This window comes from Leucoraja erinacea, chromosome 6, assembly GCF_028641065.1.
Source record: "Leucoraja erinacea ecotype New England chromosome 6, Leri_hhj_1, whole genome shotgun sequence".
In the NCBI taxonomy this organism is placed as follows: domain Eukaryota; kingdom Metazoa; phylum Chordata; class Chondrichthyes; order Rajiformes; family Rajidae; genus Leucoraja; species Leucoraja erinaceus.
The window spans coordinates 3232366-3247647 of record NC_073382.1 but is presented as its reverse complement, the minus strand read 5'-3'; the positions used below and the strand labels follow the sequence as shown (position 1 = coordinate 3247647).

The 15282-nt window shown below is 41.0% G+C and overlaps 2 protein-coding genes across 3 annotated transcripts in view; one reads left to right on the top strand and one right to left on the bottom strand.

Moving 5' to 3' along the window:
* nipa2 (NIPA magnesium transporter 2) overlaps window positions 1-10365 on the top strand; it is a 30250-nt gene extending 19885 nt beyond the window's left edge. For both annotated transcript variants that reach the window (XM_055636496.1, XM_055636497.1), the window contains 4 exons: window positions 429-485; window positions 1793-1883; window positions 5846-6006; window positions 9459-10365. In XM_055636496.1, the coding sequence (XP_055492471.1) occupies window positions 429-485; window positions 1793-1883; window positions 5846-6006; window positions 9459-10102 (953 nt within the window). In that variant the 3' untranslated portion in view covers window positions 10103-10365. The remainder of the gene's footprint in view (window positions 1-428; window positions 486-1792; window positions 1884-5845; window positions 6007-9458) is intronic.
* A 2074-nt stretch (window positions 10366-12439) lies between these two features.
* cyfip1 (cytoplasmic FMR1 interacting protein 1) overlaps window positions 12440-15282 on the bottom strand; it is a 96766-nt gene continuing 93923 nt past the window's right edge. The window contains exon 32 of the mRNA XM_055636492.1: window positions 12440-13828. Coding sequence (XP_055492467.1) covers window positions 13664-13828 — 165 coding nt within the window. The 3' untranslated portion in view covers window positions 12440-13663. The remainder of the gene's footprint in view (window positions 13829-15282) is intronic.

Sequence of the window (15282 nt, the reverse complement as noted above, 5' to 3'; positions counted from 1 at the left end):
CCCGAATACGATGCTAAATTAAACTAATCTCCTCTGTTTGCACATGATCCGTATCTCTCCGTATTCCCTGCATATCTGTGTCCCTATGCAGAAGCCTCTTAAATGCCACCATTGTATCTGGCTTCTCCACCAAATATAGTTTTCTCAATTTTACTACCGACGTCAAAGATATGTGTTGGTACGAACCCGAGCTGTGTTTCTGCATCCTTTAATTCACTCATTTGCCTCATAGTTAATTAATTCATCGAGTGTTTTGGTGGTGCCTCAATTAGTTAATCGTTAGCCTATGCTGACAGAAAAACTAGCATATTATGAACTCCAATATAAATTGAGTTATTTGTTATTAGTGTGGTATGTGCTTATTGCTAAAGCTTCTATGCACGGCAATAATTGTTTACTCTCCTGTGCCTTGATTTCTGTTGATTTAGGTCAGGGAGGACATGCATATCTTAAAGAATGGCTGTGGTGGGCTGGACTATTGGCAAGTGAGTGAAAAAAATAATAATGTGACTACTTCAAATTGTAATGTACCAATTGCCTGTACCTTTCTTTCTTCATGCCATTTCATTCCCTCTGAAGCCAATGATTTCCTAATGAAACAATTTATTAGCACCCTCCAGTGCCTTGCCCAAAGACCCTTTTCCCCTCCCAATGTTGCATTTGCCACGGTGGGCATTAGGATTGGCATCAATTGACTGAGATCAAATAAACAGAATATGAACATCAAACCTTGAATAGTTTATTTTTAAATCCTTTGTCTTCATCAATTCCATACTTAACTAACGCTTGTCATCTTAAAACTATAACTAAGTGGATTGTTATATTACAGTTAGTTCTGTTATAGCGTTACCTGTAAGTTTGTGCATTTCCCATTACAGTTTGAACTCTTTCCAAGTTAGAGTGAAACATGCGCTCACGACTGACTATTGTTTGATCTTGTTTTTGCAGTTTGTACTTGTACGCAAGACGGCAATTATTTTACATGTTCTATCCTGTTTGTGCGATAAATTCAAGTTAAATGTAGTGTTTATATTTGATTGCTATTTTGAATTATTCTATACGTTCTCATTCTTCCTTTCAAATTGTCTCTAATCTTTTCCAGTCCTGTAATGCTCCAGGATATCTGCACTATTCTAATTCAGGGCTCTAGAGCATTTTGAAATGTAATTACTCTTATCAATGGCAGCTATGCATTTAGCAGCAAAAGCCCCTAAATTCTGGAAATGTCTTCCTTTAAGATACTCCTACTCTGCTTAAAGCTTTGCTGATCTGCCCTATTATCTCACCAAAAGGACACAAAGTGCTGGAGTAACTCAGTGGGTTTGGTAGCTTCCCTGGCGAACATGAATAGGTGATGTTTTGGGTCGAGTTCTTTCTGTAGACTGTCTCACCATAGAGCTTGGCATCAGGCTTTGATTAATAACCTTCCTGAGAAGCACCTTGGGGTATTTACTCCATTCTAAGGCATTTTTCTGTTGTAAAATTTAAATGCCTTGTAAACCCTACATAGGATTTTATGTTCTAAGAGCAAAATTAGGCCATTCGGCCGATCTTGTCTATTCAATCATGGCTAATCTATCTTTCCCTCTCAACCACATTCTCCCGCCTACTCCCCATAACCCCTGACACCCGTAGTAATCAAGAAATAACATGAATGTCCTGAGAGCTTTATCACAGTTATACAGTGTGTTTTTGTCAAATTATGTAGCTTTTTAACAACGATGCTTGAAAACTGAAGATTATGACACCTAAGACATCAATGTTTAACTGTATTCTTTATGCCTTTTTGCAGTGGGTGCTGGAGAAGCTGCTAACTTTGCTGCATATGCTTTTGCTCCGGCTACGTTAGTAACCCCATTGGGAGCCCTTAGTGTCCTAGTAAGGTAAGCTTGTTGTTGCTCATCAGAGAATATGATACTGACAAACATAGAAACATAGAAATTAGGTGCAGGAGTAGGCCATTCGGCCCTTCGAGCCTGCACCGCCATTCAATATGATCATGGCTGATCATCCAACTCAGTATCCCGTACCTGCCTTCTCTCCATACCCCCTGATCCCCTTAGCCACAAGGGCCACATCTAACTCCCTCTTAAATATAGCCAATGAACTGGCCTCAACTACCGTCTGTGGCAGAGAGTTCCAGAGATTCACCACTCTCTCTGTGAAAAAAGTTCTTCTCATCTCGGTTTTAAAGGATTCCCCCTTATCCTTAAGCTGTGACAAATTAGAATAAAGGTATGAAAATGCAAAAACACACAAAAGTGATTCACTCTTCTCTGGTTTTGCAAATTCCTGTACCCTGGATTATGAGTTTCAGAGCACTCTTGAGTTTTGTACCAGGTTCAGTGCTGACCCACATTCCCTCACGCTGGAGAATGTTGGTGCTAAATGCCAGCCAGAGGTGCTGAGTAGATGACCCATCTCAGCTGGAGATTCCCACCAACCCCGCCAATTCTATTCACTCCAGGTGATATCAAGTAACAACTGAAAGCGGTGGATGCAGCAAGGTCTACAGGACCAGATCACATCCCAGCTGCAGTTCTTGAACCCCTGTGATTCAAAGCTAGCTGCACCATTGACCAGGACAGTTACAGCACTAACAATGTGGGGAAACTGCCCAGGTATGTCCATTCACAAAAAGCTGGACTCATCTAATTTACTTCATTATTACTCTCAATTACTCTCAGTCGACTGTCTTGAGCAATGTGACGAAAACTTATTAAGGATCAATGCGTACCCATAACCTACTCACCAATGCTATGTTTGGGTTTTGCCAGCATCACTTGGCCTCATCACACCCTAACTATAAATGTGGACCAAAGAGCTGAATTCTACATGCAAGGTGATAGTGATTGCCCTAGACATTGAGGCGGCATTAACAGTTTTGCATTTGGGCATCCTGGTACAATTGAAGTTGATAGTTAATAAAGGGACAACACTCCAGTGGTTGGAGTCGCACCTTGCATGAAGAAGGTGATTGTGGTTGTTGGAGGTCATGACAATGCCATCCATGCCAAAGCAGTCCTCGTTTGGCATCTCGACAATCACGCCAAACATTTATTCTCGCTGCCACTGTTTAATATTGTACCAACGGAGGCTATTTGTACAATATTGCCCAATCCTGCACCTCCTGCCACCAACAAAGTCAAGGACAGATCGGAACATCTCTGTGCAGAGTCGGGCATTATCCTGTCGTGAAAATATATCAGTCACTTTATTGCCACTAGATCAAAAACTCTCACAGAGGATCTTCACTAGAAGATATGCAGCAGTTGAGGAAGGTGGCCTAACTTTACATTCTGCAGCAAATTAGGAATTGGCCGTGAATGCTGCCCTTTCTAGAAAATGGCCAGATCTCGAAATGATTTTTTTAAAGTAATTCTCAAATACATAGCGAAAGGCTGATGAGGTCTGGGTGTATTTTAATATATGCTCATGCCTTTTGAAATGTGTGCACAATGAGTGTGTATCCTTGGCAAACGAAAAGCCTTTGTGATTATTGATAAGTCAACACAAACAATCATTGTGAAGGTGTGGATGATATCAGCGAATGAGATGTGTCTATGGATCATTATATTTGATCTTTGACATTGCTGTGTTAAGCTGAGTATAACAGTTCTAACTTGAAATTAGGAAGGAGAGATACATAGATACATAGAAAATAGGTGCAGGAGTATGCCATTCGGCCCTTCGAGCCTGCACCGCCATTCAATATGATCATGGCTGATCATCCAACTCTGTATCCTGTACCTGCCTTCTCTCCTTACCCCCGATCCCTTTAGCCACAAGGGCCACATCTAACTCCCTCTTAAATATAGCCAATGAACTGGCCTCAACTACCCTCTGTGGCAGAGAGTTCCAGAGATTCACTACTCTCTGTGAAAAATGTTTTTCTCATCTCGGTCTTAAAGGATTTCCCCCTTATCCTTAAGCTGTGACCCCTTGTCCTGGACTTCCTCAACATCGGGAACAATCTTCCTGCATCTAGCCTGTCCAACCCCTTAAGAATTTTGTAAGTTTCTATAAGATCCCCCCTCAATCTCCTAAATTCTAGTGAGTATAAGCTGAGTCTATCCAGTCTTTCTTCATATGAAAGTCACGTTGAGACTCGCAAGACTTTGAGAAGGAAAGACAAAGTAACTCAGTGGGTTTGGCAGCATCTCTAATAAAAAAAATAGGTGACGTTTTGGATTGGGGCCCTTCTTCAGGCTGACTGTAGTAGACAAATGAGGGGTAGTTTGAGATGGTTGGACCACGGTCCTCCTCCTTTGTTCATCCGTGGTCGGGGCCATGAACCCTCTGTAGACGGCCCAATGTAAAAGAACTTTCGTCGGGATGACGTCGGGACAATCGAACACACTCCGCGGCTTGGAGCGCCCGAATCGGCACTTTCCTAAAGGAGACCGCGGCTTCAGGATGTTATAGGCTGGTGGTCGGAGCTCTCTCTTCTCTGGCGATCCCCGGCAAGAATTAAATTCCACCTAGCATTTTTCAGCCCATCTTATCAGGGACGACAGATAGCACAATGGGCTAAGAGTTCGGCTGGCGACCGGAAGGTAGCCGGTTCAAATCCCGCTTGGAGTGCATACTGTCGTTGTGTCCTTGGGCAAGACACTTCACCCACCTTTGCCTGTAATGGAATGTAATTACGGCGGCAGGCGCGGGCACACCGCGACGCCCTGTGTCTCCCTTTCAAGGGAGATGCTAAAAATGCATTTCGTTGTCTCTGTACTGTACACTGACAATGACAATAAATTGAATCATTTCATTTTTATTTTTTTTTTCATCAACTTATCAATGTCAATCTGTAGCTGAAAACCACCCTCGATTAACAATGCCGCCAACCTTAATGTCACATCCAAACTTGCTCATTATGTCTCCCACGTTTGCATGTAAAACCACATATCCATTGCCATCATCATTAAGTGTTCATTCCTCGATTGCCCATGTTCTGCTCCTCCACCCACACGGCCCCGAGTTTGGCTCTGGGTGCACTTCTCAGAGCAAAATTCACACCACCATTTTCCACAATGGAAAACTGCTTCAAGAGTGAGAAGCACATTGAGGTCACCCATTGCCCTCTCATCGCATTTCCTCTGTAGTAACCATCTACAAAAATGTTTCATCCATGCAGCTCCTAATCTCATAGGTGCAGCGTTGTTCCTTCATCTGGCACTCAGCAGATTATTAGGGTGGCACTTGGTGCAAATGTCATCTAGGAGTTCCTCTGTGCTGCAGGTGATATAGCATGTGAGATTGAATTCTCTTGACATACTTTTTTTTAAAAACTAGTTTGTTTGAAATATAACCCAGGTAGTATTTGGAGATAATGCTTGGAAACAGACTCTCTGGCCCACCGAGTCCGTGCTGACCAGCGATCACCCGTATACTAGTTCTATCCTACACACTAGGGACAGTTTACAGAAGCCAATTAACCTACAAACCTGCACGTCTTTGGAATGTTGGAGGAAACCGGAGCATCCGGAGAAAACCCACTCGGTCACAAGGAGAAGATACATTTGTCTGCATTTGTCCTCAATATTGGAGATTTTTTCTTTCTTGTAACATACTGCCAACAAGGCATCATCTACTTTGTAGGTAAAGGGCGATCTCCAAAGCAGTAGCACAAACCAATCTGTAAGTGGTCAAAGAATAGGCAGATTTTTGTTTGTTGTCTCCGGTTCCATGGTGCCAGGACAGATCATTGAAGAGCAATTGTTGAACATCAGTTGTGCCTTCAACAAAAATAGCCTTGACTACTGTAGCTGTTGTATACTTTAATCTATAATTTATCTTGAGCGCAATATTTACAGTTCTTTATATGTCAACTGTTTTGTTTTCACAGTGCCGTTCTGTCATCTTACTTCCTGAATGAGAGGCTTAATCTCCATGGAAAACTTGGTTGTCTTCTAAGTGTTGTGGGTTCAACTGTGATGGTCATACACGCACCACAAGAGGAAGAGGTGGAAACGTTACATGAAATGGCCATTAAACTTAAAGATCCAGGTACAGCCCATATTTTAAATTACTTAACTGCTGTGGTTCTTACTTAAAGTAGGCATTGGCCAAATCTTGGCTGTAGCCGTTTCATCTCACTGCACGGATTTGAGCACAAAATCTAGATTGGCATTCCAGAGCAGCATTGAGAGAGGGTTGTGCTGGTGTTGGAGTTGACTCTTAAATAGTAGCTTATACTGCAAGCCTTTCTACCCTTCTAGACTGGACAGCATTCCATGAGGATTTCAGGAATTTTCTTGGGAGACCTTAGCCAAGATGACCAGAAACAGATGATCTGCTATTTTATTTTATTACTAGGTGGTTCTTGTCTGTAATTTGCCTGTGGGTTTCCAAATATTGTAGCTTTGGCATCGTCTCCATTTCAAAAGCATTTCATTGCCTACAGAGCGTTTTGCAACGTCCAGAGGTGGTAAATTTAGTTTAGAGATACAACGCAGAAACAGGCCCTTCGGCCCACTGAGTCTGCACCGTCCAGTGACCCCCACACACTAGCACTATCCTACACACACTAGTGACAATTTACACTTATACCAACCAATTCACCTACAAACCTGTGTGGCTTTGGAGATGTGGGAGGAAACGGTTGATCTCGGAGAAAACCCACGCAGTCACGGGAAGAACATACAAACTCTGTACAGACAGCGCCCGCAGTTGGGATTGAACTCGGTTCTCGGGCGCTGCAAGCGTTGTGAGGCAGCAACTCTACCACTGAGCAGTGAAATAGTGCCATAAAATACAAGATTTATTTTTTCTGCCTTGCTAATGCAATTATCTAAGTATCAAAATTGAAGACGGGAGAATGAAAAACATTTGTTTTTCTTTGTTTTCACAATTATAGTTGGACTTCTCTTTGTCATTTTTCTAACTTTAGTTTTGGTTAATGTATCTATAGTGAGATGAATGTTTTGATGAGAATAACCCAGCTATACAACTCATAGGTTTACTGAGTAGTTACTGTGTGGCGTGCGGCAGATATGATTTATCAGGAAATTATTTGCATATAATCAAATGATTCGATGTACCAATTTTTTGAAACCGGTGAAACTGAAGTTTAATGTTTAGTACTTGTAATATTGGACACAGAATAAGTCAGAGGAGCATCTAATAGATAAATCCTTCCCCCACACATTCATCTGTCCACCCAGCTTTCTCCCCCTCCCTCCCCTTGTTTATCCCTCCTATTCCCCTCCCAAACTTGGCTCCATCTATTCATCACCCATCATCCCTCCCCTCCACCCAATCTGGTCCATCTCATCAATCTACATACTGTTAAACACTGGATTCTGTTCCTTTTCCTTTCACTCCTGATGAAGGTTCTTAACCTATAATGTGTCTTACACCATTTCTTTCCACAGATGCTGCTTGAGGTGCTGCGTTCTTCCAGCATTCTGTTTCTTATAATGACTGAGTGGGTTTAGACAATGGCTCGGTTAGAGAGGTGAAAGTGGTAGCTAAAGGCTGCACGTTTAGCTTGAAACAGGAGTTAAATTTGTTAAAATGCAAATTCGCAACTTGGGTCACTGGAAAGATTGATGGAGAGAATAAATCATGATTTTACTGTATGTATGAAACTACAGTTGTGAACTTGTCAATGAGACATTTTGGCATGAACTGCTACATGCAGGAGGCCTAGGAGTGACTCCCACCAGTTTATCCTCAGCCATTTCCAATCCGTCCTCTCTGTCCTGGGTCTCCTCCATTGCCAGAGTGAGCAACACCGGAAATTGGAGGAACAGCACCTCATATTCCGCCTGGGTTGCTTGCGTCCGGCTGGCATGAACATTGAATTCTCCCAATTTTGCTAGCCCTTGCTGTCTCCTCCCCTTCCTTAACCCTCGAGCTGTCTCGTCCCATCCCCCCGCCCTCGGACTCCTCCTCCTCCCTTTTTCCTTCCTTCTCCCCCCCCATCAGTCTGAAGAAGGGTTTCGGCCCGAAACGTCATCTATTTCCTTCGCTCCACAGATGCTGCTGCACCCGCTGAGTTTCTCCAGCATTTTTTTGTGTACCTTCGATCTTCCAGCATCTGCAGTTCCTTCTTGAACACATTTTCCTCAGCCATTAATCCTTTGTGGAAATTGTCACTCACCCTCATGATAAGAGCTGTGCACTTGAAATCAGATTGTTCAATCTTTCCGTTTAATTCGATGGTGCATCTCTGATGTTTTGTTGAGAACTGCCTTTGGGGTAATTAGCAGAAAGATTGAAAGCATGTAATAACGAATTGTGCCAAAAAGAATTGTAAAGTCGGAAATGCTTTTAGTGTTTGAATGTTCAGTGTTGTGGTGTAAGCATGAACAGCATGGAAGAATAGTTCTGCCCGTTGTCTCTTCTGAGACACGTTATCAGAAGTGATGGCTGTTATTTTGGGAATGGAGGAACTGGAATTAAGAATGTTGTTTGTTCCTGTTGGCTGGTTAAGGAAAGATTGGATGGTCATTTGCCCTAATGATAAAGGCATTGTTTGATGTCATTATCCTGTATGGATCAAAAGATGTTTAGTTTGATTCTTAATTTGTGTTGCTCTTAAATGATTTAAGATGATCTCAGCTGTGGAAGCAGCCGAGGTTCAGTAATTGGCTTTATTACCCAGGGACATGAAGTCATGAATCAGAAATCCCTCTCGTTTTCCCGACCTGAGGGACAGACTGCCAATTACTGATATCAAGACTGAGTATCTTCAGGGAGAAAAAATGAACATGCCACACCTGCTCTTTTACTTCCTCCCTTCCCATCAGCGAGGATCCCAAGCACTTTCCAGCTGTATTAGTTATTCATATATCCAATACACTGCATTTCATTGATTGCTTGTGATGCGATGACCTTGAACTTATTCTTCACTTTAGTTTTCCATGCCCATGCTGCGCTTTGCCTTTCCATCTTGTAGAGCTGCTGCCTCACAGCGCCAGAGAACCGGTTTCCATCTTGTCTTTGTGTGCTGTCTGTGGAGTTTCCCTGTGACTGCCTGGGTTTCCTCTAGATGCTCCAGGCTACGTCTCCTTATCCCAACGACGTGGGTTTGTAGGTTAATTGGCCTCTGTAAATTGCCCATATGTGTGAACAATGTGTGTAGGGAGGAATTGCAGATGCTGGTTTAAACCGAAGATGGGCACAAAAATCTGGAGTAACTGAGCGGGTCAGGCAGCATCTCTGGAGAAAAGGAATAGGTGATTTAACGTCATGCTGCCTGACCTGCTGAGTTACTACAGCTTTCTGTGCCTGTCTAATGTGCGAACAATGGTCGGTGGGCTGAGGGATAGCACATTTCTAACTTAGCGCATGGCAACCTTCAGGACTCCGTATCGATTTGCATTAACTCTTGTTCTCTCTACACAGATGCTGCCTGATCTGTGGAGTATTTTAAGGATTTTATGTTTATATCATCTTTTTTTGTGTTAAAATGAGATTTGAATTTGCTAACAGTATTTTCCACTCTGTTTCAGGTTTTCTGGTGTTCGCAACATTTGTCATCATTATTTCCCTGATTCTTATTTGTGTTGTTGGTCCCCGTCATGGGCAGACGAACATCCTGGTTTACATAACCATCTGTTCTGTAATTGGTGCCCTATCTGTGTCCTGTGTGAAAGGCCTTGGTATTGCCATAAAGGAATTCTTTGCGGGCAAGCCCATCCTTACCTACTCTTTGTCTTGGATTCTTCTACTGAGCCTTATAGCTTGTGTAAGCACCCAGATTAACTACTTGAACAAAGCACTTGATATTTTCAACACATCCTTAGTGACTCCCATTTATTATGTGTTCTTCACTACATCTGTTTTGACATGTTCAGCTATCCTTTTCAAGGAGTGGTATCACATGGACAATGATGACATCATTGGCACATTGAGTGGTTTCTTCACCATCATAGTGGGCATCTTTTTGTTGCATGCCTTTAAAGATATCAATTTAACACTGGCAACTTTGCCTGTGTTCATGAGAAAGGAGGAGAAGGGATTTGCTGCCAATGGTAGTGTACATTATGAGCGGTTGGACCACAATGTGGAAAACAAAAGCTGTACTGACAGTTCAGAAATGCACCCCTCTGAAATGATATCCTCCAGAAGAAATGGCAACATGATCAACATGTGAGAGTCGGAAAATAATGTGTGAGGGATAAAGGAAATGCACTGCCTGGCCTATAGTAACTGTGCTGTCATAGTCACCAGAATTGAGCTGCTTGTAAAACAAAGGTTATCTGTGTTGGTGACTTCATTTGTTGTAAAGGAAGAGTCTCTCGGGACAATCATTTTTCCTCCAGTGTGATTGGAATGGACAGAGGGTTATTGTATTTACCTTTTTATTTGCCTTAATTTTCATGGCTCATTTTTTTAAAATAAACCATTTGAATGATGCATTCTGGTTTACATGGATTAAGTTATTATTGGGGGAAATGTCACTGTCTCCATTATTATATTCATTCTTTTTTTGAAAACAATTCTGTACGCAGTAAGAACCCTAATTTAAGGTTTGCAATAAACTTTAGATTCTCTTACTCTATCTGCAATGTGGTAGTGAGAGACATATATCTGCAACATTTAATGAGATGGTGGAAAGACCAAAACTATTGTTCAGTGTTTTTAATTAGATTTCTAACCTGTTATTAAGTTTGTGTTCAGTCTGAGCCTTACTGAAATCATACTCTTTCAAAAATCAGTTCATTTACTGTAGGCATTCTACAAGAATTACCCAAAGTAAAGTGAGTTCAGAAATTTAAAAAAGTTGTTTTATTTAGCAATAATCTCTTCCTATACACTTGTCAATCCAGTGCCTGATTTAATCATCTTGTATCTTTTCTGATTATACTGCTTAGTCTTAACCCCACACACACACTCAGTCCAGTCTCAATCCAAACTGTGCATTTCTATATACAGCCGGTGCCTGACCCGAGTTCCTCTGGTAGTTTATTTTTTGCATATCTCTGAATTGAAAGTACATTGCGATATTAATAGGACGAAAGGTCTCAACCCAAAACGTCACCCATTCCATAGGAATTTAATGCACGTTTAATAGGAAGAACAATAGGTTGTAAAATCTCAGGCAAGATTAACTGGGTTTTACTATATGAAGAATATTTAAGTGATAATATTTTTCCTTGTAGGTAGACTTTAATCCTATCCATCATAATTAAAAGTCTGCCAGTTGGATCTAAATTAAAAATTCTGAGTCACAATGTTTTAAGTGTTTGCTTTTGAGACTTGAGCCACATTTCAAGGGTAAAGTGGCATGTCAATGAACATTTGCCTTACTACAATTAACTTATAGACACTGAATCATCTAATGAAGTGTTATCTCAAATTATTGCCTTCAATGCTAAAATCCTTTATTGTAAAGCTGCAATTGCAAAAGAGGAACCCAACTGGTAGAAATGACTAAAAATCAGATACGTATCCAAAGACATCACAAGAGGCGGTGGCTGTTGCAGCAATATATAAGAGGCATCTTGACAGGTACGCAAATGAGCAAGGCATAGAGGGATATGGAACTACCTGTATTGCAGACAAGTGGGATTATCACAGAATGTAGAAGGTCCTGCTTCTATGCTGTACAACTATTACAAGCTGGAAGCAATAAATTGTAGCAGTACGCACCTGATCTGTGATTTGATGCTAACATTATTATTGACATTCTCCAAAATGGTGATTGTTACAACAATACAGTTTTAGTTGCACTTCCCAAGTAACCATGATGCTTTGGTCAGCAAATCATGTTTGTGGTAGCTCAATTTTCCCTTGCAATGCTGATTTTTATCATGCTTACAAAAGAAACAATGTCTTACTTTAGGCTTCTTATTTGCAAATAAAATCCTGGAATTTAAATCTAAGCTGCTAGATTAGAACAGGGGTGCCATAAATCCTAACTACTGCCCCAACCCACATGTTGTGGTGGCTCGAGTGGATATGAAAGCTCAAGTCCAGGTATTTCTGCTATAAGGTGTTTTTCCTCAACGCTGATTGAATATAACACGAGTGATAAATTAAGGAAGACTATTATGCAGGTTAAATTGGTTATAACGTGATTTCAGTCAGGAACTGAAGAACCATTTAAAAGTTATCCTGGAAATTGACAAGCAGAAGAAAGCTGTCACTGGTTCCATGTCATCTCCCTGCAGTAATCGAGACACCGTTGTCTCATAAAACACAGCTACTCATCGAACTGCAGGTGGCCATTGAAATGGACAAGCAATTCTATCGGATTCTGGTGCAATTATACTCTTAAACAATATAACATTCAAAATTTAGTATTTTGCAGTAGCCTGCAGTAACTAAAAAAATACTTTGTGCTCTTGAAAAGATCTTTATTCATATTGGGAATCTGAAACTTGCTTGCCCCCTTTCTCCCAGTGACATAATTGTTTGTAATCTTGTGATTATCCATAAACGAGGTTTCTTATGAATACAACTGTAGATTGAGTTAAGCAACAAGGCGTTTTATAAATGGAAGCCTGTACTCTAGGTTTATTTCTTCACTTGTTCCAAGGGCATGATAGAAATTAAAATTCACATGGCAAAGTGTAAGACGCAGTCACCCACAAGGACATTTCTAATTGATAAATATAACAGTATTTTAAAGACACTTGGACAGGTACATGATTATGATACATACAGTGAGATATATGCCAACTCGGGCAAATAGGACTAGCTTCGATGGGGAATATTGGTCGAGCCATTTAAAAAAATAAATCTATGTATAAAGGTGGCAAAAAATTAATCAGTAATTAAAATGGATCCCTATTAGTCCTTTGAAGGGGCTGATTTACATCAAGGACTTTTAGTACCACATTCTATTGACAATTCCTATTTTTCCAAGTTAAACTCAGACAATGAATGCCGACAGACTATTTGGTGATAAGGGGTAAATCAGAACTACACAGAAACCTATTCTAATATTATATCCATTCACGTCTAATTTTGTAAATAGGATCACTAAATTGTGATCAGTAGGAACAAACATTCCTCTTGATGCTCTCGAGATAAAATAAAATAGCTATAAACCCCAAACATTTTTGATTCAGATTAAATTAACAACTGCATGCAGTTCAAATGAAAAGCTGGCAGAATTGCAGGAGTCGTCAAATTAGATGCCGAAATATTTATTTTTCCATAGAAACTGGTAAACATTTCAAAAAATCTCATCACTCATTTTGTAAATTTCTTGTAACTATAAACAGTGGAAAACAGTATAAATGAGCCGCAGTACGAAAAAAATTAGAAGCAAAAATATTACTGGAAGAGTGGGAAAAAACATCTTTTAGTACAGCACTAGTAAACTATCAATGTAGGCTAGTGTAAAATATATAGATTTGAACAAAAATGTTAATATCCTTATAACAATGCCATTACAAAGAAGTCATAGTCTGATTACATTTTTTTTATATTTCAAGAAATCTTTGCGGTTAAAATGTCGAACCAGTTTTTACTATTTTTAATTCCTTCCAGATACTTTATTGCTGGTAGTGTTTGATGGTAAGATCATCCATAAAACCCTCATCTAATACAAAAACTGTTCTTATTTATAAACAAAATCACACAGCAGTTTAAATAGTGAATCATTTCCCATTATTAGAATGCAGTTGATTATTCAGGTGCTCACAATAACACAGTTCTCTTACAAATATCCCTCGATTACTTCCACGGCCCCAAGTGCCTTTTATTAGGAGCTTGCTAGTGACTGATGAATAGGTGGCTGGAAACAACGGACATGCTCCACAGGGACATTTTCACCGTCACCTGACTTTAGGTACTTGCTCAAGATAGCAAAGATTTCATCATTGAGAATTTGGAATTTGCGAATTCTGTCGACCATTTTCTTCAAAGGCTGTAAATATGGAAAGGAAAGAAAACTTAAAATAAATAGGGTTGATGTTATGAACCTCGTTTCTTGCTTGTGCTTAGCCCTCAGATTCATTTCAACGGAGAATGGCTCAGTCACCTAACTCATCAAGACCATCATTTAACACTCAGATGGATCAACAACAATGAGACAAAGTACAGGAAAGAGATCAGGGACCTTGTGTCAGAACAACAACCTGACCCGTACTGTTAGAATGACAAAATATTTACCCAAAGAAGCAAGGAAGTGACACTGCCCGTTCTCAACAATAGTGCTGCTGTGGAGATGGTCGACAGCTTCATGATCCTTGCCATCCCAATCACCAGTAAACTAGTCCTTTAATACTGACGCAGTGATCCAGAAAGCACATCAGCATATTAACTTTTTAGGTGTCACAAAAGATTTGGCATGTCAACAAGGTTTTTTCTGAACTTCTGCAGTTACACAATATAAAGTAATTTAATGGGTTGCATCACAGCCTGGTATAGCAGCTGCTCTGCTCTGCTCAAGATCACTTAAATCTGCAGAGAGTAGCAAATACTGCAGTTCATCACAGGCTCATCAATCCATCTTCATGATGTATTGTCACTCTATCCATTCCTTTTCTTTCTTTTTTTTGTGGAGAAGATACCAGAGCTTAAAAGCCTGGATGTCCAGACTTATGGGCCTGTCCCACTTAGGCGATTTTTCTGGCGACTGTCAAGTTGCTGGCAGTCGCCTGAAAAACCAGCAACTGGAACAGCGACTGTCAGAGTGGAACACACACACACATATTGCTTCATCACCAGCCCGTTATGCAGGCAGGGGACAGGGGTGGGGGAAGTGTTGTATGAGTGAAATTCACACGGTGCAAAGCCAAGGTGATACAGACACACACCGCGATGAACAGGAAAGTTGGTGCTGTAATTAAGACGCTGAAGCACAGTGTACAGTAAGTCCTTTGAAGGAGTGGAGACAACGTTTAAGGTGCCAGAGATACACGGCTGTGAAGCTCGGCGGACATTAAACATTAAACATAAACGGTTATCCGTGGTTCTGAAAACTAGTGCATACGTTTTTTACCCCCAATGAGCCAATGAAATTCCCTGGTCAGCACCAGCTACAACCTATGAGGACCTTAGACCTCCTGACAACCCACTAGGACCTCCTGGTGACCCACCTACGGCACGAGAATTCTCGCTACTCTCCATGGCGGCTTTATTCTTGCCGCCGCTAATGTCACAATACGTTGAAAAATTTGCGGCGACCATAATGCGGCCGCGACTAGTTCCCAGAATGCGGGAACTCCTCACGACCATGAAGGCGACTCCCCGGCAACCACCCGCGAACATGTGGTGACTGATAATCTCCTGCAGCCGCCTAAGTGGGACAGGCCCATTAATAACAGCTTCTACTCCACTATTGAGTTCCTGAAACAATCACCGTCTTTCACACCCACT